We start from the raw sequence: 26078 nt of genomic DNA on the forward strand, positions 1-26078 counted from the left end.
CTTAAAGGCTCAATTTTATATGGCAGTAGCACCTACAAGCCCTAGTGGTGGACCAGGATCCCGGTGTGTGAAGCGCGGTACAAACCCCGAGCAAGAAGACAGTCCCTGGCCCTTCTGCAGCTGATGCACAGCCGCTGAGCCCTCTCCATGCCATTGCTGTGTAAAGCTGGCCTGCTGGAAGCAGGGGCCGCCGAGGAGCCTGTTCCTGCAGTGGGAAGTAGGTCAGTGCGCTAAATAATTAAGGCTGCAGCTGTTAGGCTGAGGCAGGCCTGAAGATGCTGACGTGATGAAAACCAGAGCTGCTGGATCTCCAGCCTGAGGAGATGTCAATAAATAGACTGCCCGGCTCAGTCAGGTGGCTGGCATGTCTTGCTGCAAGAGCTGGGACTCGAGACAGCATTCCTGGTGCACTGACACTTCCCTACTCTCCCAGTTCCCTCTCCTCTTCGCTCCCAGGCTTTCCCCTCAGATGCTGGGAGAGGGGAAGGAGGGCGAAGCCACCAGACTTGGCGTCAGGAGAGGAAAAGCTCTTTGGCTTCTGAAAGCATCGAGAGAGGGCTGCAGCTGCGCTGTCTAGAACTGGGTAGGATCCCAAAGTTGTTGACAGCTGCCAGCACCGAAATGCAGCCACTGCTGGGGGAAGATAACCAGCTCACAGCAACCTGCGAAAGCAGGGGAATGAGGAGGGTGATGTTAAGAATGAAAAGGGCCCTGGGATCTGCAGAGAGGGCACCCCAGGAGATGTCTCCACCTACAGACCCCCTGCAGTAAAGGACGTGGAACTCCGTTTACCTACCCCCAGAAGAAGATGGGGGGAGTGAACCCTGTTGAGCTAGAAGCCTGTGTCACACCTCTGCTTGTTCTGCTGCTGCTAAGTTCCAGGGGGCTGGAGGGAGGCTGGAAGACTAACCTCAGGGCTGGTCCTGTCTTCCAGGCAAAGCTGGTGAGAAGATGCGCAACGAGCAGCAAGTCAGAGTGGTGAATTCAATTCAAAGGGAGGGACCTGGCCGGCTGTGTGTCAGCTTTAAACACTCATTAAGACACAAGTTGGTAAGTAAAGCTTCTTCATTCCATCTCTTTAAAGACAGCACAAGCCTTTCTGAACGGCAGTGGCTAAAGCTAAGCACAGGGGTTTGCTAAACACGGGGCAAGGAGAACTGGAAACAGACGCCAGGCGGTTGTGGGGGACAGGACAGGCTGGAGGGGCAGAGGCGTCTTGCTGTGGCATTTCCAGGGTGGTTTTCTTAAGCTTTTATTTGTCGTTAAAACCAAATTGCTAGCCCTGCTGGTGACCAAGATAACCCTCTGGAGTCTGCAGGTAGCTGGACACAATTCATTCCCCATTCAGCTCAGCAGGTGTGAACTCTGAGGCCTTAGGATGGTAGTTTACTTATTATCTGAACTTTTTCACTTCTGCTGGGCAAAGCCCACAAAAGAGGAAGCGTGGTTGTATTAGGAAGCTCTGTGCACTCTTGCTGTCACATCTCAAGCTGGCAGAGGTTGGAAAAGTAGCACTACTCGCTTTCCAATCCAAAATCTAGTTTAAACATCAGACTCCAAGAGGGTTTGCACTAAGATGAGAGAGACTATTTGAGATAAAGTGGATTTCTAACTAGAGATCTCCAAGTCACTAACAGATCCACTATATGGCATGTCATGGCACTAACTAGGCCAGTAATAGGACTCTTATGCTTATTCTGTAAAACCATAGCTATCGACCACTGGAGCTAAAGGAGAATCTCCCTTAGCTGCTAGCACTAGAGGGGCTGTGACACACAGTTGAGCAAGTCTGATTTCATCCAATAACAGACAGTAGTACATTTTTATAGAAACACTTCCTACATTACAATGTTTTAAAGGGAACCAGACAGCATTGGTTTTAACTGAAAATCTAGATCCTCGGAATTCAATGTTGCTTCTGCAACATGCCAGCTATCATACCAGCTCAGAAGTTCATTATACTGCTTATGGCACCAGCCCATGTCTAGTGCTTAGAGGGAGAAAAAAATTAACTCTCCTCCTGTACTGAACCCAGCCATTCTCTACTAGGAGTGATGGCTTCTGAGCCCCTCCAGCAAGCTGGTATCCTCATGTATATCACCTCCACACCCCAAAGAGCAGATCCTGACTCCCCCAAATCCAGGAGCATGTGGACTGGAGGATTGGGCTGTGGTATTCCAAGCTATGGGGCTCAGTGCTAGAGTCTGGTGTGGGAGCTGGGTTGGGTGCAAGCCCCTCTCTCACTTTTTATTAGTTATAAGAGAGAGGGCAGATGGCCCAGTAGTCAAGGTGCTGTCCTAGGACATAGGAGCCCTAAGTTCTATTTCTTGCTGGCCCCCAGGCTCCCTGTGCCTCAGTTTCCCCTCTGTAGAACAGGGATACAAGCATAGCCCTGCCTCCCAAGGGCATAGGGAGGTGCTTGGTTACCATGGAAATGGCCTAGCAATACCATAGATAAAATCACTGCTCCTTCTCTAACTGCTTGGCTGTGAATTCACCATGCCCGGTGCACTGCCCATCTCCTGTATATCACCCCACTGCAGGAAGCTGGCCATCAGCTGTGCTGCACCCCCTGCCAAAGAGGACTTTTCCAGCCTGGCGTCCCCCTCTAATGGGCCCTGGCCCTGTTCACCGCCATCTCCAGTCCATAGGGCAGGGGTTCCAAGGCAGAAAGAAAAATGAGTGTCTGAAATTTTAACTGCGACTGGAGTGGGGTTTTAGGCCGGTTTGGTTTTTAAGGATAATACAGTGTGTGGGTGGTGGTTAAAGGATGAAACATTCACACCTTCTTACAAAGGAAAACAGAGGGGTTAGAGCAGAGGAATCCTGGGTTCCATTCCCTATTGTCCCAGCTTTAAAATGGAGTCCTGCTTTCCCACATTTGGGAAGGGCTTGGAGATGGGTAAGAGGAGCATTCGTAACAGCGCTTTCGCTTGGGGACCCGTAAATCTCTCCCATGGCCGCCTTCTGACTTGCTTCGGTGCAAGGTGAAACATTTCCAGCTTATGCAGCCTCTCCTTGAAAGTCAATCCTGACTCCGCAGCTAATGGCTTTGACTACCCCCCGCTGGTGCTTTTCCTTCTCAGATGTATCCTTCTCTAAAGGTGCAACAGTTGATGACACCAGTATCAAAGCAGCAGAGGAGAGTGCTTATGCTAACACGCAAGGAACTGCTAGGGATACACTCATTAGCACGAGAGTGCACACACCCATGCTAACCCCCAGCAACGTAGGAAAAAATTTAAAACAAGCTTGTTTTGAAATATATTTGCTGTAGCTTTTTATTTTACATGGGGAAACTAACAACACAGGCTGCCCGTAAAGTGCAGAAGCAGAACAGAATATTTTACTGCAAACAGCAGGCAGTTTTTGAGCTCATGAGATTAAAATACATAATCAGGATTCAAGTAAAGAGACTGGACCTATCCAGATAATGAGAACATCCAGAATTACATTAGAAGGTTGTTTTTAAAATCCCTTGGAAGGGCTACAATGTGGTCTAGTGGCTAGAGAAGTGGACTGATAATCAGGGAAGCTATTCTCAGCTCTACCACTGGCCTGCTGGGTGACCTAGGACAAGTCACTTCCACTGCCTCGTGCCTTGGTTTCCCCAGTGTAAAGGGGGTAATGAAGCACACCTGCCATTGTAACTGCTTTGAGATTTACAGATGAAGAGAGCTAGCTATTTTTTTTAAATGCTCCTGCTTCAAGGCATAAGCTAATAGAGGGGTCAGCAGGAAACATCTCCTATAGGGAGGTTATTCCAATATTGGCCACTGGGGATATCCTTGACCCCTCCTCCAGAATGAGCCGGACCTAGCCATTCCTGGACACAGAACAAGATGGGCTTCTGGGCTGGCACTTCCTCTGGCTCTGTCCATTTAGATAGGGGGACCAGATATCCCATTTTTATAGGGACAGTCCTCTTTTTGGGGACTTTCTTATACAGGCACCTATTACCCCCCACCCTGTTTATTCACAGGTGCTATCTAGTCACCCTACATTTAGATCTTTACACCACACTCCTTGCTGAATTTATGAGCACTCCAGTTTGGAAGTGGGACACACTGCGGGCATCAGGCCTCAGCCAGAGGCATTGCAAGACCTGGTGGCAGATTTGATCGGCGTTCATGTTTTGCGCTTTTCAGCTACTGGCATGTTTGTAGCCAGGGCATCGTTTTGGGTCCACGGAGGGCACCAGCATCCCCAAGACTTGAGTTTATGACCCCAGTTCTTGGTACTTAGAAAGAAGAGTTTAAAAACAGAAAAACCCACAGGGACATCAGTCAGACCAGGGATCATCCCGCCTCGTGTCCTGTGTCCAACACGGGGCGATATCAGCTGCTTCAGAGGAAGGTGCAGAAAACCCAGCAAAAGATTGCTGTGGAATAACCTGCCCTGGGGACGAGGAAGAAATGTTCCCTGTTCCCGTCAGAGTGAGACGTTCTTCCTAACCCCATTAGTCAGCATTTGGCTCGTGGCCTGAGGCAGAAAGGGTTTAAATATAGAGACTCTTGTATTTTAGAAGGTTTTACTATTCTAACTCGGCATTTCCTTGTTCTCTAGCTAAATGTCCAGTCCTTCCTTTGAGTCCTGCTCAGCTCTTGGCTTCAGTGATGTCCTGTGGCAATGAGTTCCCCTGACTAAGCAGGTACTGCCTGGGAAAGAATATTCTGCTGTGTCACTTTTAAGTATCCTGCTTTTGAATGTCATTGACCATCCTTTGTCCTCGTATTATATGCAGTAGAGCGGGGTAGAAACTGGTGCTGGCACAAGCCGAGCCCTGTTATCAAAGTATGTTCAGAAAGGGCTAGATTCTGCCAACTGCCCTTCCACTGAGCAGCAACTTACTCGATAAGTAGCCCACAGGGCTACTACTTGACATGTTCAACTGACAGAGTATTACGGGCCCTGGTGTGTTGGGATCTCAGTCACCCATCAGCAATTCAAAGCCATTCCCCAAATAACACGCCTGAAGGATGCATCTTCTCTTTCACCGGATGTAACCCTCAAGAGGGAGCTGCAGATAAGCCCGCAGAGCCGGAGGCAGGTTGAGTTTGGGGATGGCGGAATGGCACCGCGCTCCCAGGTGCTTTCGCACGGCGCAGCGCGCCAGGTGCTGCAGCTGACGGGGCTGGTTCGTCATCTGGAGAGCAGAGTCGTAAAACGTCTTGTGCTCCTGCCGAGACGGAAGGAGGATTAAACGAGGCTCCGTCTATCACAGGGCTCAGCAGTGAGTACAGGGGCAAGGAGAGGCAGGACCCCTCACTTTATTAAGTCCACCATCATGCACTCAGTAAAGGCTGGAAATGAGATGTTTCTAGTCATCAGAGGGAGGTTCTGGAGCAGCCTCCAAGGTGTGTGTGGGGGACAACTGAACTCACTTTAAGATGGAACTGGACAAACTTATGAATGGGATGATATGATGGGTGGCCTACGACAGTAGGGGCCAGGAGGTCCCTTCCACGCTTATATCCCCGTCCTCTTTAGAACCTGGAGGACCAAGATCTCTATGGGCGTTAACTCCACATCTTCTGTTCTTTGGAGCCTCTCCCCAGCCAATGATCTCACCCGTACTGAGCTGTGTTCGGGAGCCACTGATCTAGTCCCTTGGCCAATGCGGGATTGCAGCTGAGAGGGGATTTCTTTATCTGGACCAGTTTTAAAAGTCCCAAGCTATGGAGATGGTCCCGCAGCCACAGATCCCACTGTCTGGTCCCCACAGGCGAGTTGCCCAAAGACCCAAATTCTCAAGGTTACGCAGAATACGTGCCATTAGGATGGCTAATGTGTCACCTACAGCCCCAAGCAGACTGAGCATCTGGCTGCATATTAGGCAGCAGTATAAAACCCTCTGTCCCCAGCAGATACCTCCAGGGCAGCCGCTTGCCCTGCTGCAGCTCCTGATGCACCTGATCTGGGGGCCAAGTCACCATTCAGCCTCCAGATCCAAGCACGCTGCCCCTCTCCCCTGCTCTGTCTGGTGCCAAGCGGGCTGCGAGCTGGACTTACCTGCCACATCTCCGGAGGCACCACTTCCACCCAGGAATCACAGGATGGGATCCGGTCGTAGGAGTTCAGCACGACTTCCAGGGCACGGGGGGCCAAGGAGCAGAACTTCAGCATCTGAGAGTCAGGCGGGAGAGAGCAGAGGACAGGGGTGAACTGGCCAGGAGGGAGGAGAGAAATACAAGGAGGGCGAGAGTGCCAGCAAAGCTAGAGGGAGCCAGAGACGATAGCGCAGTGATGTGGGCCCCTCAGCAGGAAGTCCCAGTGCTCTAGGGCTGTGACAGGGTCAGATCCTAGCAAGGGAGGACTCAACTCTCCCTCCTTGCATGCAAACGCAAAGCTTACCACGTGCACATGTTTCAGAAGGGACTTAAACTCCCATTGCACTGAGTGAAGTTCACCCTACACTGCTGTACCGCATGGCTGCATTTATACTGTGCTGCCGTGTCGGTCTGTAGTTTGCAAAGGGGTTTGGGATCCTCAGGAAGGCTGTAGGTGCTCTGGGAATTGTCGGTGGCCCGGCTGCTCCAGTATCCTGCCACTGATGGCTGGTTCCAGATATTTCAGAGGAAGATGCAAGAAGGGCATGAATAGTAATGCTATAGATGTAGTTTCTTCCTGACCCCAGCAATTAGTGGCTGGTTTGTGCCCTGAAGCATGAGCATGACCTTGTCTCCCTGGCACAAAGGGAGCCTCATACAGAATCAGGGAGGTAGAGGTTAAATAAATAAAATAAATAAATAAAAAAGACCTGTTAGCCCTCATCATCAGAGCAACCAAGGGTGGCGGGTGGGGAGGAGAGGTGGAATTAAGGGAGATGCATTTCACCCCCTCCTCCCCTGGCTTTTATTCTTCTCTTGATGTCACCCTCAGCCAACTAGACAATGTGACTTGATTCTACCCAAGGTGTTCAATGCACCTCACAAATGTTACCTGAGCCTCCCAATTCTGAGGAGTGAGAAATGGGGAAACTGAGGCACAGAGCCTCCTACCTGACTTGCCAAGGTCACACAGGGAGTCTGTGGCAAAGCAGGGGACAGAACCCAGGAGTCCCAACTCCCAAGCCTTCCACTCCTTCAATCACGAGGCCCCACTCCCTCCTCTGAGCGCTGGGGAACAGAACTCAGGAGCCCTACTCTAACCATTAGACTCCACTCCCACCTTCCCTCAGGAGTCCTGACTGCCAGGCAGTGATTTAGCCCATTTCCCTTCCTCCCCACGCTCACTCCCTCACCTTGGGGTTGATGGCCGCCGCCCCGTGGTCCAGTAAGGTGGCGATGATGCTCTCAGGCTGCCCGTCTAGGTACTCCTCCACTGCCTGCAGGGCGCAGTCCATGGGCGTGTAGCCGGCGCAGTTGCTGACGTTCACAGCAGCCCCGTGCTGGAGCAGCAGTGCCACCAGGCGGGGGTGGCAGTTGCCGCAGGCATTGTGGAGCGGGGTGTGGTTCTTCCTGCCGGCCGTCCTGGCGTCGGCCCCGCACTCCAGCAGTCGCTTGGCCACCCTGTAGTAGCGCTCGGCCTCGGCCGGCTTGTCGGCACTGGCACAGGCGGCGTTGAGGGCCGTCTCCCCTTCCCGGTTCCGGTGGGCGAGGGCAGCCCCGTAGCACAGGTAGAGCTGCAGGTGGGCCTCCAGGCCGTGCTCGGCGGCCACGTGCAGCGGGGTCGTCCGCCTGTCCCTGGTGCTCAGGTTCACCAGGGCCCCGTGCTCCAGCAGCAGCTCGGCGCACCTGCAAAAACACACAGCCAGGCTCACCCTTCCCCAATCCCCACCTCTGCTGCTCCGGGGTGCTTCAGCCTCCGTGCGGAGCCCTGGAGGGACTGCCGGGGGGTCCCTCTCCCCAGAACTGCAGCTGCAGAGAGTTTCCTCCCTTCCCAAGCTGGGTTCAGATCCCGCTGCCAGGGCACGGTGCGAACCGGTGCCATTCCTAGGATGACTTGGGGCTTTGATCTGTCTGGGGGCAGCAAGCTGCCTGGAGTCAAACTCCATGGGAAGGTCGGGCTCCACTGGGCTGTCTATGGGGTGGCTCCTGGCTTCAGCACTAAGTCCTCGTCCCTTGCAGAGGGTGACTGGCAGGCAGCACTGCTGCAGGGCAAGCTCAGACTGCTCCCTGCCCACCAACCCCAGCAGGGAGCATGGGGTACCCCATGCTCAGGCCGGAGCTCCCTGGGGCTGTTCCATGCAGACTAGGGCCCAGCCCAAGCAAGTGCTGCCTCCATCCACCAGCCCCTAGCTCCTGCCACAAACAGCACAGTTCTGGACACACACTTCGCTTCCCCATGACTCCCGTGCAACTCGCAGGGTACAGGGATTTGGGACATGCCTGGGCCTGGCAATCACAGGCTCGGCAGCGGGGCTCCCCGCTCTGCTTAGATTGATCCTGCTGGCTGGGAGCACAAGCCTTCCTCACGACCACCCACTCGCCCATCAGGCAGGGGCCGGAGCGTCTTGTGCCAGGGGCAGTGTCAGAGGACTCTGGCGATCCAGCATCCTCGGGGCAGGGCGGGGAGCAGCAGGCAGATTCCCTGGGGCTGGACACACAGCTCGGGCAGCTCTCTGCCATTCACACCACGTGCCTCCATCCTGCGCCAGAGGAGCTCTCCTAGGGGACTGGGACAGGGTCCGCTTACCCCGCACTAGCCCAGACAGGGTTAAGCCCCAGGTATTGACAGCGGAAGTCCCACCGCTCTCCCCCCGGCAAGACTGGGCATGCTCCAAGTGCTCCAGCACTATAAAGGGAGGGAGCCCGGCTCATTCTGGGTGGGAGGCTGCAGGAGAAGGACCTGCCTAGGAAGCTCCGGCCGAGGGCCAGCCACAGGCTCTGGCTATGCCGAGAATCAAAGCCGTCCATGGCCTGCCTGCACCCCGGTGACTGGAGGAAACCCTGGAGACGACCGGCCCTGCCGAACACAGAGGACCCAGCGCCTCATGGGAGACCCCAACGCAGGCTCTGGTAGGAAGCGACCCAGGGAGGGTGACTGAGTGGTACCTCTGGAAGTGCAGCGTGTTTCGGTAGGACCCTCCCTGCTGAGTCAGTGGCAAGCTGCTACGCCACTGTTGGGGCCCGGTGTAGTTGGGTGGGCCCAAGCCCCCCTACTGGGGCAGCCACGCTGCCCTGCACTAAAGGGGGGTGCTATAGACTGGTCCCTAGGCCACGCTGCCCTGACCCTAGAGGTGTGGACCTTCACAGGGACATTCGGTCTCTGTGGCCCATACAGCCCTCAGTGTCTCTGCTGGCCAATGGGGCCAGCTGGGATCTGAGGGTGAGTCGGGCTGGCATGCGCTGCTTTGCTGAGCAGCTGCTTTTTCCTGGAGGCTGCAGCTCACGCTCTGCAAGCTCCGCTTTCATTTAAAAACAAAAACAAGGCCAAGATTTTCACAAGTCACTAGCAACTATGGGGAGGGGGGTTTCCAACTGACACACCTGACAGAGCACTGATTTTCAGAGGGTATGGTCTGGAAGCCAGGCCCCTGCAAGGGCAGCTCAGAGACCACCCAAAAACTAGAGGTGGCCACGTCATGGGGTCACATCACAGCTTTTGGCCCCACACCTCTAGCCCTGACCATTGGGCATAGAATTGTCAAAATAGGAACTGAGGCAGCAGTGTCTGCAGACAGCATGAAACAATAGCTCAAGGAGGTGCGACCCATCTTGTTAACTCTGAAGACTAGTGACAACTACTGAAATGAGACCACTTACCTCTTTTGCTACTGATCCAAGATGGGCATAGTGTGACGATCTAAGATGGAACCTTGTGTTGGTTTCTCCAGTGTGGGTGGATCTCTGCCTGTGAGCAAAGCTTGGAGGAGTGCCATTTCCCCCCTCCCAAAGTCCAGCTAGTTTGCAAGTCATTGACCTGCCTGCACTATAGATCTGTGGGTTAGGGTAGAAATTCCCCTTCAAGACATACCGCGCCCTGCCCCCACCCCCACACTTACCACAAGGTCTCCGGGGAGGTGCAGAGATGCAGTGGGGCCAGCCCCTCCTCTGACAACACGTTGGCGTTGGCACCATAGTTCAGGAGCAGCTGGGCGCACTCGGCACGCTGGTGGATGCAGCTGTCATGGAGGGCGGCCTTCCCGCCCACCACGGCGTCGACCTCTGCCCCCTGCAGAATCAGGTGCTTCACGCAGTCCCGATAGCCTCGGGCCGCCGCGATCCGCAAGGGGGACGTGTGCTTCTTCAGAGGGCTCAGGACCCACAGACCTGCGGGCGGGAAGGAGGGCAGGGGAATCTCAAAGCCCTGTGCTGCTGTTCCACTCAGTCATTAATCGAGTCTGCCAACCTCGACTGACCATAATCCACCCTCCTGCCCCCAGGACTTCCTGGAATTCATCTGTGTGATCTCAGGGTCACAGCGAGGCAGGGGGAAGAGGCAGAGAGAACCGGAGCAACTTGCTCAAGAGCCGAGAGGCAATGGGGTTTAGGGGCCAGGGTGTCAGGGAACCAGAGCTCTGTTCCTGGTGCGGACACTGCCCTGCCAGGGCATCTTTGCCAACTCTCTGCTGCTGTGTTTTTCCCCTCCCACCACTTATGTGCCTTGGCTATTTAGCCTGCAGATTCTCCAGGACAAGGAGCAACTGACTATATGTATGTACAGCACCTAGCGCACAGACCCACATTGCAGCTGGCGCATCTAGGTGCTACCGTAATACAAATAAATGAACAACAACTGCCCAGCAATTAAGTGGCAGAACTGGGACTGGAACCCAGGATTTCTGCTGCCCACCCCCTGCTCTCCAGGAGAAGTCAAGTGTTCTGGAATGAGTAAGGAACTCAGGAAACCCCGGGGGCTTTTGCTGAATTCTGCTTGGCTCCTTTCTGCTGTACTTTGAGCAAAGCCCCAAGAACCGACACATCCCTGGGAGCACAAGGTCTCTGGCTCTGCTGGGGCATGGGGGGGTGATCATTTAACTAGGACAGTGGAGGAGAGGAAAGCAGCACTCAGCCCTGGGTTTGTTCCAGCCACAAGCCCGGATCAGAAACCCCACCTACATACCCAGCTCTGCTGACCACATCAGCTCCTCGCTGACCGTCTCCACGATCACGTTCGCGACAGCCTCGTCTTTGAAGATGTTCTTGATGGTCTGCAGGTCCCCGGTGTAAAGGATGTTGTGGACAGCAGGATCCCGGCAGTACCGGGGACGCCGGGCGGGCTTGGGGAGCAGGGAGCTGCTGGTGGCCGGTGGGAACCTCCTGGTCAGGCATTGCCTCGAGAGAGCCCTCCGACGATCCTCCCACTCCAGCCGCTCTCTCTGCAGGCGCAGCGCACGCAGGGTGGAGGAAGTGAACGCGAAGGTCTCCCTAGACATTCTCTTGGCTCCGCGGGATGGGGCTCAGCCAGGGAAGCCTCCTTGCCTCTGAGATGGGCAGCAGATTAGTGCCCCCTGCCACCTCCCTCAGGCTTGTAAATATGGGCATGACCAGAAAACCCCTCCCCTTGTTGATTCAGAAGAGCAAGCCAGGCCATGCTATAAATAGAGGGGATGCTTACCAGGGCGGGCAGCAGCAGAAGTTTTGTGCAGGGTCATGTTCTATCCAGGGCCGGTGGCGTTTGGAGGCATTAACCTTTGCCGGGTGGCAGGAGTTTAAGCAGAACAAACCTACAGCAGCCCCGGGAGAATTTCCCCAGCCCCTGAGTGGAGAGCAGGGTTGTCCCCACATACGCCCCACTGAGCAGGGGGAGTTGAGTCCACAAGAGGGCAGGAAGCACTGCAGACAGCTCACCGGCATAGTGCTGGGCAGGGAATACCACCTCCCTTTCCTCACGTGGCCATGCTGCAGCCCTCGGGTGCCCGCTGCCAGGTCTCCACATGGCCTTGCATTTAAACAGTTACCGTGTCTGAGTCAGGGCCCAATTCTCAGAGGTGCCGACAAAGAACAGTTGTAGGTGACTGACACTTCTCAGGACCAGCTCTCTGGGTCCAGGAGCTGCTCCTTCTCCTAGCTACACTGTGCTGCCAGCCACCCCCAGGCCAAATTCAGAATAAAAGACAATGAAGAACACACCCCTCGGGCCAGAGAATTTGCACCCTCGATTGCAGACCCCTGCAAAGGAGAAGCAGGTCACCTCTCTACAGGCCCAGAGGGGGAACCAGGGACATTGTAAACTATTTCCTTAAGCCCTTTCAATTCGAGTCCACAAATAAAGCGTGAGCGAGGGTGGGAGGAAAGGAAACCCCCCAAACCGCACGGATCTTCAGATGAGAGAGTTAAATCACAAGCCATATTTTAACTGGAATCATCGAGGACAGATGCTCTCAACAATTCACTAGCCGTTTTTAACTAGACAGAGTTGGGAACAAAACAAACCAGACAACTTGCTTGAGGCAACATTAGCCCATCGGTCACTTCCCCCCCCCAGCCACACATGGGAGTCTCCCTATTGCCTGGCCTTCTCTTTTGGGGTGCTGGCACTTGATCACGCCAGCCCTGGGCTGCTTTTAACAGGCGCCTGAAGCATCCTTGAAGTTTAAGTTGGGTAAAAACATACACCAGCTGAGAGATCAGACTGTGTGTCAGCAAGGTGCCAGGGGAGTCATGGGGATTACATTCATTTGCACCAGTTGAGGATCTCGCTCAGGGTTTTATAGAGCTGAAGAGACACAGAAAGGTTCAGGATTTTTAAGATCATTTCCTCTGTAGTTATTTCCTACCTCACAAATAATTTTCTCCCATCACATGTGTACCCCAGCCCCTGCAGCATCCTGCCAGTGCAGGAGAACAGGGCAGTGAAATGGACTAGACCCAAACAGCGATGCCAACTCAGCTGCCTCCACAATTCAAGCTGAGTAAAGAAAGAGTTAAAGGCTGGATTTTTTTTTTTTAAACCACACAATCCTCTTGGTTTTGAGGAGGGATGGTGCCCCCTGCATCACCTTGATATGGGCTTTGATTTGATATTTTTTACAACCCGATGGCATCCCCTTAAGGCCAGGGCCTGGGAAGATTTCACAGAAGAACAGAGCTGTCAGATCAGCAGGGTGCCAGAAAGTGAGGTGAACAGAGGGTAAAAGCTTGGCCCTGGAACTCAGGACATGGGGCAAGTGACGCCGTCACCATCTCAAAACACAGCACAGGGATTCTGGCTGGCCTGGCTGCCATCCCGATGCCCCGTGGAGAACAACGTCGACGCAGCTGCATTTGATACAAGCCTTTGTCTGTGGGGAGCAGTGGGCTCAACCCTGAAAGGTACTGAGCTCCTTTGATTCTCGGTGAATTTGCTCAGAGCTGCAGTGGCCCAATGGCGGGGAGGATCCAGCTTCAATATCGAGAACTCCGTTGTGCTCAGCTGCAGCTCCAGTCCTGTTACGGGCTGATCCCGCAGTCCTTGCACGCGTCTCTCCCCAGCGAGGGCAATGGGCACGTGGCAGGAGCATGGCCTGGGATTCCTTCACTCCCAAATGCAACCCAGCCAGCTCCGTGTTAATGCTTTAAAGGGGACATGCTCCAGTTAACAGAAGCCTCCAATGCTCCCCACACAGCACCATGTGGGAGAGGGATAGCTCAGTGTTTGAGCACTGGCCTGCTAAACCCAGGGTTGTGAGTTCAATCCCAGAGGGGGGCCATTTAGGGATCTGGGGCAAAAATCTGCCTGGGGATTGGTCCCGCTTTGAGCGGGGGGTTGGACTAGATGACCTCCTGAGGTCCCTTCCAACCCTGATGATCTATGTTCTGGCTAGGAGCCAGGCTGGCTTTGCATAAAATCAAAGGGGAGGAAAAGAGGGCAGCTGAAGAAAGAGAGTGTCACACGTGAAAGGTACCGAACACCCATTTAATGCAGGAATCAGATACAAGCAGGGAAAGCTGAGTCACTCACGGGTTGTGATCAGTCAAAGGCACCAAGCAAAGACTGCCAGGGTGTTGCTGGAAGGGCTCAGAGGGAGCAAGGCAGGAATCATTTCATGTCAGGGCTGCCAGCATCGCCCTTGTTCTGTACGGGAGTCCCAGACTATCAGTCAGCACAGTCCTGTCGTCACAGCTCCCAGACACACAACAAACGTACTATTCATAAACGTATACAGGATACTTAAGGCACACAAGTCACCTCGCTGTTCCGAGTCCTTGCTCTGCCAGGATTCAGCCCGGGTGCTGCCCCTGGCTGAGTGACCATCCGGCTCCGTGCTGGCTGGGGGGTCTTCGCCTCGTTGTAGCTCCAGAGGGGGTCACTGGCTGCTCTCCATGGCAGAAGCAGAAAAGAAGTCCTCCGGCAGCTGTCCTAGGAGCCCATCCAGGTCATCTGCACAGACAGGAGAAGAACAGAGGCTCAAGTCCATTTCTTCCCCCACTTCTTAAAGTTTCCCATTTCATCCCCAGGGGCATCCAGACACTGTCACTGGGGGATTAACCCGTTCACCCCAGGAGTTACACCTCCAAGTGGATGAGCCCACTTCTATGAAAGGAAGAAACACACTTGGGAAAGGGAAATATAAGAGAGGACGTTAAGGGAAAGAGCCATCACATCTTCAGTTTTCTTCCGGGATTTCCTATAGATCGCAGCCATGGCCCTTGTGCGATGACACCAGTGCAAAGCGTCTGGACTAGTTGGTGGGTGGGCCAGATTCTCGAGTGCTTGGCACCTGCCACTGGAACCACGTTTTCAGAAGAGCTCAGCTTCCACCATGCGCCCAACAAGCGGAGCTCTTTGGGGAATCTGACCCATAACATCTGCAGCAGAATCTGCCTTACCCATGTCACAGGCTTCAGCCCCCAGGGGTTCCTCGTGGAAAGGTCTGTTGGACCCCGATGTGCTGTCTCCATGGCAGGATGGTTCCATACGCCAGCTGCTGTTTCCATCCCTCCTGAAGCTCCATGTGCTCCTGGGGTTGGGGGCACCCCCGGAGAGATTTTCTGGTGAGTTCTGCTGGAATTCAGCCAGGCTTTGGACCTACAAAAAGTCAGACCCAAGTGAGATGCTCTGGGCTTTCCCTTTTTGTTTGCACTCAGCACCAGACCCTCATTTCCTGATGTCTCCCATGGCAGTACATACTCCCCTACAGAACCTCCTTAGTCTCCCAAGTTCCTTCAAAACACCCCCCCTGCAAGGACTGGACATCGGTTCCTCCTGAGTCCATCAGAGCCCCTCCTTCAGCCCCCTAGCCATGCTCAGCTTCTTAGCACAGCGCTCCCAAGTGCCTCCAGACCTGGCCAGGTCAGCCTTCGGAAATTCCTGTGCTCTGTGAGGTGACGCCCCCACCTGCCACCAGCACAGCTCTCTGCTCTGCACTGCACCGTACCTCTAAGGACACTGGCACCGTCCTGTCTCCCATCTCCCCATGCTCCTGTGATGGCTGCAGGGGGCTCCCGGTGCTGGACTCCGGCACGTAAATCTTCACCAGGTTGTTGGGAGTCACGTTGAGGTAGTGATTGCGGTGGGATGGGGAGAACACCCCCACCTGCAACGAGAGGGAAAGGCTACTCACCTGGACCCAGAGTTCTCTGGCCTCTGCCTATTCTCAGCAGCAGTCCCCGCAAGAGGGAACGGGGAGACGCCATTGGAAGAAGAATCAGCACCTCTGTAGTGCTTCGCAGACGTCCCTCTTCACCAGCTTCTGTGACAGATGATTGGCAGTGCTGGAGACGGATGGCCCAGACCCAAAGCTGGGCAGTGTGGGATAGATTAATAGGCTTCCCCACCCTCTTGGGGCAGCCGGGTGAGTTCAGTCTCTGTGGCCCATTCAGTCACAGGCCTTTGAGGACAGTCAGCCCCCCTGGGCGTGGGGGGGGGGCAATCTGTGCCAACAGGTCACTGCCTACAGAAGGATTTTAATTGAGGATGGAAGGTCTCCCTCCTTATCCCATTCATCTCAGAGAATGGAGCAGTAAGAGACACCTGGAGCTGGATGCAAATCAATGACCTAGTGGCAGATGAATCTGCATGCCCCTTATTAAATCCATCCCCCACCAGAACTGGAGCCCTAAAAGCATCCCTGTTGCCATAGGGAATCTACCTCCAGGAACAAAACCTACACACCTAAGAGTCCTTCAGTACGTAACCCTGGCCCTAATCTCCTTTGCCTCAGGTACCTGCTTTAAGAGAAGCACTGAACCGGCCTTCAGGTCGCTCTGTCTCTCCTCCAGCAACAGACGGTGCACTGTCCCCTGCATCTCTCCTGCAGACAGGACAGAGAGAACCCATCAGCAACATGGGGCAGGTGCAGCCAGACCCACGTGGTTGCCACAGTGCTTCGTGCCATTACACATGGGGCAAATCCACCTGCGAGGACGTAGCCAAGAGGGAGTGCTGACCAGCCACCGGGGGGAATCAGGACAAGGGGGCAAGCTGGAGTGTTACTTCAACACACTTCATCTTACTATTTCCATCCCAGCTTCCTGGCTCTGACAAAGGAGGAGCCCACTGGAGGACATTCCGCCAGGATCAATCCTGCACTGGCCCCTGGGAGATGGGCCCTAGCTGTTCACCATGTCCAATGAGCGAATCTTCCTCCACGCAGCGTGGAGAGGCTTGTGAGAGTTCACCGCTAACAGGAGGCCAGAGTCAGACGGTAGAGGGGTCACTGTCACGGCAGGGAGCGGCAAGTCTCATGCTTGAGGGGGCAGCAGCTGATTGCTGCAGGAGTTGGAAAGGAAGTAAACTCACCTACATACAGAACTACACAATCCTGTCTGTGGGTGTTCTGCATCACAGAGGCCACTGCTAGAGGCAGGCTACAGAGCCGACGGGCCATTGATCGGGTCTGATCAGGTGAACGGGATGTACCTCATTTGTGTGGTTCAGAAGAGCAGAGGGACCCTGAGGACCATGGGGAAAGCCAGCAGGCAGGCACTACATATATTTTCAGATGGGAAACTAGATCTCTGTATGAGGACAGCCAGCTATTAGCTGTTGGTTATAGTTCCTTTGCTGGTCAACAGCCCTGCTCACCTGCCCCAGTCACCCTCAGCCCAAAGGGTTAACCTCTGTCCTTACCGGTAGGATCCTTGAACACGGCACCAGCGTCAACGTTGGTGCGCGTCAGTGACTTGATCATCACCGCCATGCTGGGGACCTTGTTCTTCGGGAGCTGCTTCAGCGCTGCCTGCACAGAGGACAGACAGTGAACATTGCCTATGGCAACTCACCCAAGCAGAGGAAGGGTCACCTTGCGCTGAAAGTCCCGAACTGGGAATTCAGGAGATCAGGGTCCAATTCCAGCCTCTGCCACAGACCCCCTACATGGTCTTGGGTACAGAGAAGGGAAGCAACTTGCCCAAATCCCACTGCCATACCACAGGAAGCCCTTCGTGGCAGGGGTTCTCTCACCATTTGCATTGTCAGCACCAGCACAATGGAACCCCAGTCCCCCCGGCGCCTGCAGGTGCCACTTACACCAATTACTACAATAAATCTTCCAGGACACGGGGAATTTGGGGCTCCAGGTACAATGCTGCGCTCTCATGTTACATGTTCTGCCAAAGAGGTGGGCTAGGATCATGGCATCCACCCTGGGGCCCTCCAGGGCAACTGTGCTAAGAACATCGCTAGTATTTGATCATGCACCCCAGGCTCCAAGAGCCCCCCCCTCGGTTAGCTTAAAACAGAAGTGTCTGAACCACACTCATTGCTAAAGGGAGGACACCGCACCACAGCTCTGAGGCCAGGGCTAGTGCAAGGATGTTTCACGCTCTAGGCAAAACTTCCACCTTGCGCCCTCCCCCCCCCGCACCCTGTCTCTCTCCGCACACCAGCACCCCGAGCATGCCGTGGCTGCTTCACTTCTCCCGCCTCCCAGGAGTGCGGCGCCTAAGCTGATTGGTGCTGCAAGCCTGGATGCCGGGAGAAGTGAAGCAGCCACGTGCTCGGGGAGGAGGTGGGGCAGGGGTGAGCTGGGGCGGGGAGTTCCCCTGCGTGCCGCCCCCCCCTTACTTGCTGCAGGCGGCCCTCCTCGCGCTCCCCTGCCCCAGCTCCCTCTGCTAAATGCCAGCAGTGATGGGGGCTGCTGAAGATCTGGCTGCCGCAGTCACTGCTGAAGAAAATGGCGCCCCCCAGATCCTAGTGCCCTAGGCAACTGCCTAGGTCACCTAAATGGTTGCACCGGCCTGAGGCACTTCTGTTCCTTCCCTGCTGCTCCTCAGCCTGAGTAGCACAAAGGGAGCAGAAAAGGGCAGAGAATCTGCCACAGAGGTACTGATTCCAAAAGGACACAGGGCTGCAAAGGACACAGGTGGCCCTCAGGCTGAGAAGCATGGACACCCCTGGATCAAAGCTGATCAGCAGCTTTCAACCTCTATGTGCCATTCTAGATTTCCCGTAGAGTGTATGTGTACAAATGAATGGGAGCGTAATGTTACCACCATCTGGCGCATGTGGCTTTTTATAAGCCAGTGTATTTGCAACGTGGCTAGCAGGTGTCTATCTGAATAATAAAGAAACTTCTGCTCACTTCAATCATGGGCTACTTTGATCCTCTGATTAATTTGATCTGGGGCTAAATTGTTTTCACTAGCCCCTCTCCTCCCACACACTTCCACCTCTTAACCCTGACAGCTGTACAGCAGGTAGCACTGAATAATTCAGTCATTGTCTCTAGACATTTCTCGCTGCACTGTAAACAAATGGGCCAAAAATTCTGAAGGGCCCAGGTACAAGTGCTCCTGCTGGATATACAAGATCAAATTGCTTATTTCAATCAAAGCATTAGCAATGGACTTGGTCAAAGTCAGAGGGAAGCTCAGAAATCCTGTCACAGGCACCTGTGGTTAGCCAAATGCAATGCTGAGATGAGACTCAATTACTCGCAGGTGCTGAGTTCTGGATGATCAATCACTAGATAGCAGCACCTGTGCCTATTTGAATGTGGTCAGTCAAGTATAATCACCTGGTTATAGCAGACACCTGGGTGTATTAGGCACCATGCCAGCATATGTCTGAATGAGACTTGACTGTTTGTAAACTGCTCTGAAGATAAGTGCCGTGTGTGGCTGTCCATATATTAAATTATTTTGTGCATGAGCCTTTAATAACCATTTTTAAGACACTAGTTTGTGCAGGGAGATGATAATTCCCATGGGTCACTGCATCTTAGCGGGAACAGTCCTGGGGCAATGGGATAGTATTTTATCCTGGGATTCCATACTCTGCAGATGACAGGACCTAGCTCCCTGGGGCAGCAGCAGGGACACTACCGTGGTTGTAAAAATAGGGCTACTGAACATGCTTTTAAGTGAATCACTGCTAAACTGAAGCCAGATTAGTTCTGAGCTCCCATGGCCAAGGCGTGTGGGCCAGCAGGTTTCTCAACTCACGCTGCACTAGCTGTTTCACAAAACAGCACCAGCAGTTACTAGTGTCCTGGTGACAACTGGAAACTGCCAGCTGACTGCTGCTTCAGACAAGTTATATCGGGCACATCAGCCCTACGCAGAGGAGACTGTCATGGGGGGGCAGGGGCTCCATGAAGGTAGCAGATGCTGGATCCGGTTCTATCTTGTTGGATCTGCACTGCACGGCTGGGGAAGGTAAAACTATCAAAGCCTGGACAAAACCCTGGGGGAGATGCCATTGCAGAGGCAACACAGAGGAGCTGAATTTGTCTTACCAGGAAGTAGCCTTCACACCCAGCACAGGCCCCTCCTTACCTTCCTCAGCACCATGGCCACGCTATATGTCCTGAGGAAACAGGAGGGGTCTCTTTCATCCAACCGCAGCTCGGTTTTCATGGCAATCCAGGGGCCTTTTCCAAAGTCCTCTTCTAATGGCTGCTGGGAACTCGGCACTTCCTGGAGTCACAGGATGGATATGGTCACTATGTGAGGTTTATCTTGTACTAGCATCTCTTTGGCTATGCAGAGACAAAGCCCTTGCTCTAAGCAGAGCATTAGGGGAACGAGAGCTGACCCTCACACTGAATCAGTGCTACTCATGAGCACTATACGAGAACCCTACCTTTTGATTTGGGTCAGGATCCCAGGTCTAGGCTTGGAAGGATCAGATTTATCGATAAGTGTCGATTTCACTGAACACACACACAAGCACCAACAAAAAATATTTCCATCAAAATAGAGACAGGCAAAGAGAGAAAACTGCTGCTTGAGAACTACTCTGAATCCTGTGATTTAGCCTTTTGAATCAGGCTGGTTACAAATGCACTAACAAAAGAACAGTAAAAACAGATCTGATTTGTTGATGGATGGATATTTACTTTCTCAAAATCTTATGTCGAAAGATACAATGTGTGTTAACGGCTTGTAACACTAACTTTTTTAATCTCAAGGTCTGGTGTCATTAAATGACTCTGAATCTCCTCCCCAGAATTTCCCACAACTTTGAAAATTTAAATAGACAATAGCAATGTTTATTTTAAGCACTTTTATCAGTCACAATTATTTAAAGAGAGATCAAATTCTGCCAACCACACCTGTATCTGAGGTCTGGTCTACACTTAAATTAGGTTGACATACCTATGTTAGTCAAAGGTGTGAAAAATCCAGATATGCGGAACCTAATCCTGGCACAGATGCAGCTATATTGACAAAGGCTTTCGTTGACCTAGTGCCCATCATCCATGGAGGTGGCATTCCTGCACTGATGGAGAAACCCCTTCCATCAGTGTAAGGCTGCATCTGCGCTACAGGATTATGCCAGCATAGCTATGGGGTGTAACTAAGCTGCTGTAGTCTCTGTAGTGTAGACATACCAAGTAAAACATTAGCAGCAAACCCAGTTTGCTGGCCCAACGTGGCTCAAATGCTCCAATAAGCCCCACAGGGCTTGTGGTTTTATTTACAGTCATTGCAATTGAGCCTAGACACCAGCCAGGACTATGCCCTGAGGAGATGATTCCACAAATCAAGACAGTTGCTAGTGGGGGTCAGAATGAGACAAAGCACAGGACACTTCCTATGGGAACAATGAATCCTATGTTGCATAGAGATGGTGCAGGCCAGAGACCCCTGCTCCAACTCCATCCCCGAATTGTGAGAAAAGTTCTAATCCAGGTCTAAGCTATTTCATCTGACATTTCAGGTCTGTCTACCACTCTGGGAAGAGGCCTGGAGTGGATGGACAATGCTCTGCCCCAAGGAGAAAACAAGTGGTCCATAGCCTCCAGCTGCCGCAAAATGCCTTTGTCACAGGGAAGATTAGCATATCTGCTCTGAGAAGTTCCTAGAAGATGATCTGACTGCAGCAGCTGAGGAGTGCAGATCACTAAAGCCACAATGCGACTGGACCAGTACCCGCGGACTACTTGCTGCTCAGATTCATGAACTGTTCTGAAGCTTTTGGGTATTTCTGGCTTTGCTAAGGTGTATTTCAACCAACATCTCACAGGCAAATGAGACCCTGATCAGAAGCAGCTTTTGGTACTATGCCTCATGCTGCTGTTGGGTGCAGCCAGCATAGAGCAGCGACACATTTTGAGGTGCAGTGCCCAATTTGGATGCTGTTTCTGCTAGAGGTGTATAGAGTGAGGGGAACAGGGAAAAAGTATTACCTCTGTCCGTAGCTTTGCCAGTGCTCCATGGGCTGGAGTCTGAGGAGTGGAAATCAGGATTTCCTCCAGATTTTTCCCACCATGCTTAGGGGAGAGCAAGAGAGAGAGAGAAGCATCTGTTACTTACAACTACAGCTTCTCAGCTGGATTAGGGATGTGCTCAGGACAGTCTGACGCAATTGCACCTTTTACATCTCTCATAGCATCTTTGAGCTGGGGCCTCAAAGGCAATCCTTCAGAACAAAGAGGTTCTGCTACCAATCTTAGTTAAAGAGCGACAGTCAAGGCTGAACTGGGGTCTCTGCAACTGGGGTCAAGGGAGAGGCGGTGAGCCTATCTTCCTAGAAGCTTCTCTCCTCCGTCCATTGAAAAAGCAGCTCCAGCACACACAATGGGGACAGTTCTGCTGAATAAGGTGGTGCCTTTTGTTTTTTTTTTTAAAAACACATCCACTTTTCTAATGACAGCCAAATGTCCAATCCCAAACAAGCACAGCTCTGGCTGCAGACCCAAAAAGCCCCCCTCCTGCAGTGGCTGTAACCCAGACATCACTGTCTCATGCTAATACACCAGCTCTGGAAAGTGAAAGTGACACAGGACTTGACCTTATGAGGACTCACGTTCAGCAGTGCCTCACGTATCAAATACAAACAAAACTGCTCTACGCTTCAGTGATCCCAGAGGTAATATACAATTTGCTATAAAATCGCACAGCAATCTCCCCTTTTCACCCCTACTGATCTACTCACAGGTCATATTTACTGCAGTATAACCCTCTTTATGCTGACCTGATTAATCACAGTAAGATAGTGGCCCCCAAAGCAGTGTTCCTATACCCAGTGTTGTCCAGAGGTATCAAGTGCCCCTGAAATATTCCGAATGTTGGGGATTCCTAGGGCATGAATTGTTATAGCTAGATACTACCACCCAGATCCTCAAAGATATTTAGGTAGCTAATGCCTACTGAAATTGAGAGACGCTAAGTACCTAAATATGTCTCAGGATCCGGGCCTACATGGCTATGTAGCTGCCTCTCTGATCACCATGAAGATGGGAGGATGTAGGTAATGCTCCCCATGACCCCACACGCACAAGAAAAATCTAGGGAAGCAACATGCATGCCTTGCTTGCTCTGGCGCCAGTGGAGAGTGGGTGCAGCGTGCGGCTCACACCTGAAAGGCAACGAACTGATTAGTTCAATCCCTTGGTGTCCCTGTTTGAGTTGCTGTTTCCCACAGAGATCTCAGCCACCTCCTCTGCAATGTGTCCTACCTGATGAGGCAGAATCCCTGCAGGTCCTGGGAAGCGGCGAGATTTCACCCGTGACGGAGTCCAGCCAGAGGCCTTGGGAGTCTTGTTGGCTGCCGTGACCAGCTGCACAAGGTGATTGGTGACCACTGGAGACTGCAGGTTCCCAGCAGCAGCAGAGGCTGAGTAGGGAGCTCTTGGGATGGAAGTCGGTGACTCCACACAAGTCATCAAGGACCGTGGTCCTGCGGGGAGCCTAAGAGGTGGCTGCCAACTGCTGCTGGGCCCTCTGGTTGTGGAACAGCCCTGACTGGGCATCTGTGGCGTTGGTGGCCTTGGATTGCCACTCCCTGAGATGAGGCTTGGACCCTTTACTGGAGCCACCGAAGGGCTACTTGCTTCGGTTCCAGGCTGACCTCGAGATGCTTGAAAAGGCCTCAAAGTGTGGCACCTGGGAGCGGAGATGGTGCCACAAGACGTGCCTGCAGCAGCATTGCCTTGTGGGACTGCATTCCCCAGGGAGGTAGCCGGAGTGACTAGGCTAGACTGAGAGGAGCAAGAACCTGCTGTGCTCGGCCTCAGCTTCAGTTTCAGAGCAGGGTTGGCCTGCTGGAACGGGGACTGATTCTGCATTCTGTCTGCCCCCATCGAGATGGCCTGAGTCCTCTCGTGCTGCAGAGAGACTGAGCCACCAGGGCTAGGAGTTACCATTGGAGCTCCCACCCGAAGCTTTTTGAAAGCTGTCCCTCCAGGGCTACTCACGTCTCTCCTGCACACCCGAGGGGACAACCCCTTCTCAGCCGCGGCAGGCCCAGGACCTGGCTGCACGCAGGCTGCATCCGCCTGCATGCAGGCTGCCAGGAACAGGTCATTTTCAAATTCATCACCATGGGCAGCTTCCGGAAGGGGAGGCTGTCGGCTCACAAACTTAAACCCTGCTGCCGAGCTGCAGCTTGGCGTGCAGTCCCTCGTGCGGTTTGAAGTGCGCAGGGCCGGTACTGCCAACGTGGGGGCCACCTGGTTCTTTAGAGTCTTGAAGCCCACAGCTGGAGGATCCACAGTCCGAGCGTTCACCGCTGTCAGAGGCCTCAGGCCAGGTGTTTTGCTGGAAGGGCAATCGGCCCCAACTCTGAGTTTGGGAAGGTTCTGCAGCCCAAAGACTGGGGACAGCATGCTGGTACTGGGAAAAGCAGGTAGTGGGAACTCCTGAGCTGGTGCCAGGGGGGTGCCTGGGTCTCTGGGCCCAGAAGAAAAGGGCCTCAAGCATCTTGAATTCACAGGGACCAAATCTGAGAACTGGTTCTCCGCGTCCTCCACGGCTGACAGGAAATCCTGCAAAAGCAGACAAGGCACCACAAAGCTCAAACTATCTTTACATAGGATGCTCCAGAAACCTCAACTAACCTGGCCCTTTAACTTAAGAACCCAGTACAGCTACAAAGGTCCTAAGATCAAAGCCTTGCTCCAGTCAGCCCTGGACCAGGCCCGTAAAGCACAGCTGGACACAAGGACCAGTGTAAGCCTGACACAGCGTAGAGCCAATGGCAGTGTGCAAGCCTGTTCTCTCTTGCTATATATAAGTACTTGACACCATTTGAGAGCTGGGAGGGACATTTTGTCAGCATGTCCTTTGATAACTGTTGGTGTCATTAGCAGCCAGAGAGGTTTCTTTTAGTTATTTGCCAATCAAGGGTAAGTCACAGCATCTACACAGCCAGGGAGACAGGTCCCACCTACAATACTCCTTGCAAGTGAGTCCCCTGACTTAATTATAGGGGTGGCGTAAATAGGGACTGAACGGAACTAGGAGGCAAGATTCTCTGGGCCAGGTCCGCAGCCCCTGACCCATTAGCAGCCTGCTTCACCAGCGAAGCAAGAATCCTGCTCCGCCCTTGCCTGCCAGTTCTCTCTGGCCCACCACAGTTCACAAGCATTTCCTCACCTCGTCTTCAAGCTCCCCTTCCACAGCAAACAGCTTCTGCAGCCTGCAAGCCTGCGAGGAGAGGAAGAGAGACGGCTTCGTTTGCGAGTACATTCTGCCCAGGCGGCCTCTCTGCCCATTTCTTATGCAACACCTGAATCACCAGGTTTCTTTGCTCTGCCGGTTCTTTTACTTTAGGGTTTAAGCTCAAAGGGGCCTGTGGCAGGCCACAGACGTGTAGATATATTTTTTGCAAGGCAGGGGTTTGTCTTTTCCTAACCCATAGTGGATTTTCAGGCAAAGGAAAGACTAACAGGGCCTGTCAGGCACAGTTCTGCACCATGCAAGATACAGATGTATTGCAGCCCTGCCAACGCCACTCAGACCTGACTTGCAAGACTCCCTGAAAAAAAGCAGGGCCTTCCCCCGGGGGCAAGGATAACCAGCTCCCCCCAGTCCCCCCGTGCCTTCCCCCCAGGGGCAAGGATAAACAGCTCCCCTCAACCCCTCCGTGCCTTCCCCGGGGGGGGCGAGGATAACGAGCTCCGGTGGACGCCTCCCCCGGGCGCTCCCATAGCGGGGAGGGGGAGGTGGGGGCTGGGCCGCGCTAACACCCCCATGGCCCGGGGAAGGGGCGTTACCATGGCGGCAGCGCGGAGCCCCCCCCGCGCGGAGGGACGCGGGCGCAGCGCAGGGTGGGGCGGCTCCGGGCACGGGGACCCCCGGCCTGGCGGCACCTCCCCTTTAAAGGGCGGGGCCGGGGCGGCCTGTCTGCCGAGCGGGCGCGAGTCACTCCGCCGCCTTAAAGGGGAGGTTCCCCGAGCCGGACCCGCGGCCTCCGACCGCTGGGGCGGGGACAGCGTCCGCCCCGCCCCGCCCCCATCGTCCGATCCCCCGCTCCGCCCATCCCCCCCAAGTCCCTCTGCCCCCCAGCTAGCCACCCGTCCACCCCGCCCCGCCCCCATCGTCCGGTCCCCCGCTCCGCCCATCCCCCCACAAGTCCCTCTGCCCCCCAGCTAGCCACCGGCCACCCCAGCCGTCTGCCCATGCCCCCACCAGTCCGTCTGCCCCCCAGCCGTCTGCCCATGCCCCCACCAGTCCGTCTGCCCCCCAGCTAGCCACCCGTCCACCCCATCCGTCTGCCCATGCCCCCACCAGTCCGTCTGCCCCCCAGCTAGCCACCGGCCACCCCATCCGTCTGCCCATGCCCTCACCAGTCCGTCTGGCCCCCAGCTAGCCACCGGCCACCCCATCCGTCTGCCCATGCCCCCACCAGTCCGTCTGCCCCCCAGCTAGCCACCCGTCCACCCCATCCGTCTGCCCATGCCCCCACCAGTCCGTCTGCCCCCCAGCTAGCCACCCGTCCACCCCATCCGTCTGCCCATGCCCCCACCAGTCCGTCTGCCCCCCAGCTAGCCACCCGTCCACCCCATCCGTCTGCCCATGCCCCCACCAGTCCGTCTGCCC

General features: G+C 54.1%; 2 protein-coding genes and 1 long non-coding RNA gene across 4 annotated transcripts; 1 reads left to right on the plus strand and 2 right to left on the minus strand.

The window, feature by feature from the left end:
• The first annotated feature begins 463 nt into the window (after positions 1-463).
• Positions 464-4712, plus strand: LOC127040515 (uncharacterized). The gene is made up of 3 exons (XR_007771453.1): positions 464-583; positions 935-1050; positions 4567-4712. It is a non-coding gene; the product is annotated as an uncharacterized LOC127040515 (long non-coding RNA).
• On the minus strand, positions 3253-11730 carry ASB16 (ankyrin repeat and SOCS box containing 16). Its single transcript, XM_050934723.1, has 5 exons — positions 11008-11730; positions 9947-10214; positions 7244-7736; positions 6013-6126; positions 3253-5179 (listed from the first exon to the last, which is right to left on the minus strand). Exons 1-5 carry the CDS (start codon positions 11318-11320, stop codon positions 4994-4996), a joined length of 1374 nt encoding a protein of 457 aa, XP_050790680.1. The 5' UTR covers positions 11321-11730; the 3' UTR covers positions 3253-4993.
• Positions 11731-13768: 2038 nt separating this feature from the next.
• Positions 13769-25358, minus strand: HROB (homologous recombination factor with OB-fold). 2 transcript variants are annotated; one of them, XM_050934706.1, is made up of 10 exons: positions 25253-25358; positions 24633-24683; positions 22715-24022; positions 21443-21526; positions 19587-19727; positions 16939-17047; positions 16035-16120; positions 15245-15403; positions 14697-14895; positions 13769-14247 (listed from the first exon to the last, which is right to left on the minus strand). In XM_050934706.1, exons 1-10 carry the CDS (start codon positions 25253-25255, stop codon positions 14174-14176), a joined length of 2214 nt encoding a protein of 737 aa, XP_050790663.1. In that variant the 5' UTR covers positions 25256-25358; the 3' UTR covers positions 13769-14173. The 2 variants fall into 2 exon arrangements, with proteins under 2 accessions (XP_050790663.1, XP_050790661.1); XM_050934704.1 differs by lacking the exon at positions 25253-25358 and having other exon boundaries at positions 24633-25084.
• Between the last annotated feature and the right edge of the window lie 720 nt (positions 25359-26078).

This window comes from Gopherus flavomarginatus, chromosome 25 (genome assembly GCF_025201925.1).
Source record: "Gopherus flavomarginatus isolate rGopFla2 chromosome 25, rGopFla2.mat.asm, whole genome shotgun sequence".
NCBI lineage: Eukaryota > Metazoa > Chordata > Testudines > Testudinidae > Gopherus > Gopherus flavomarginatus.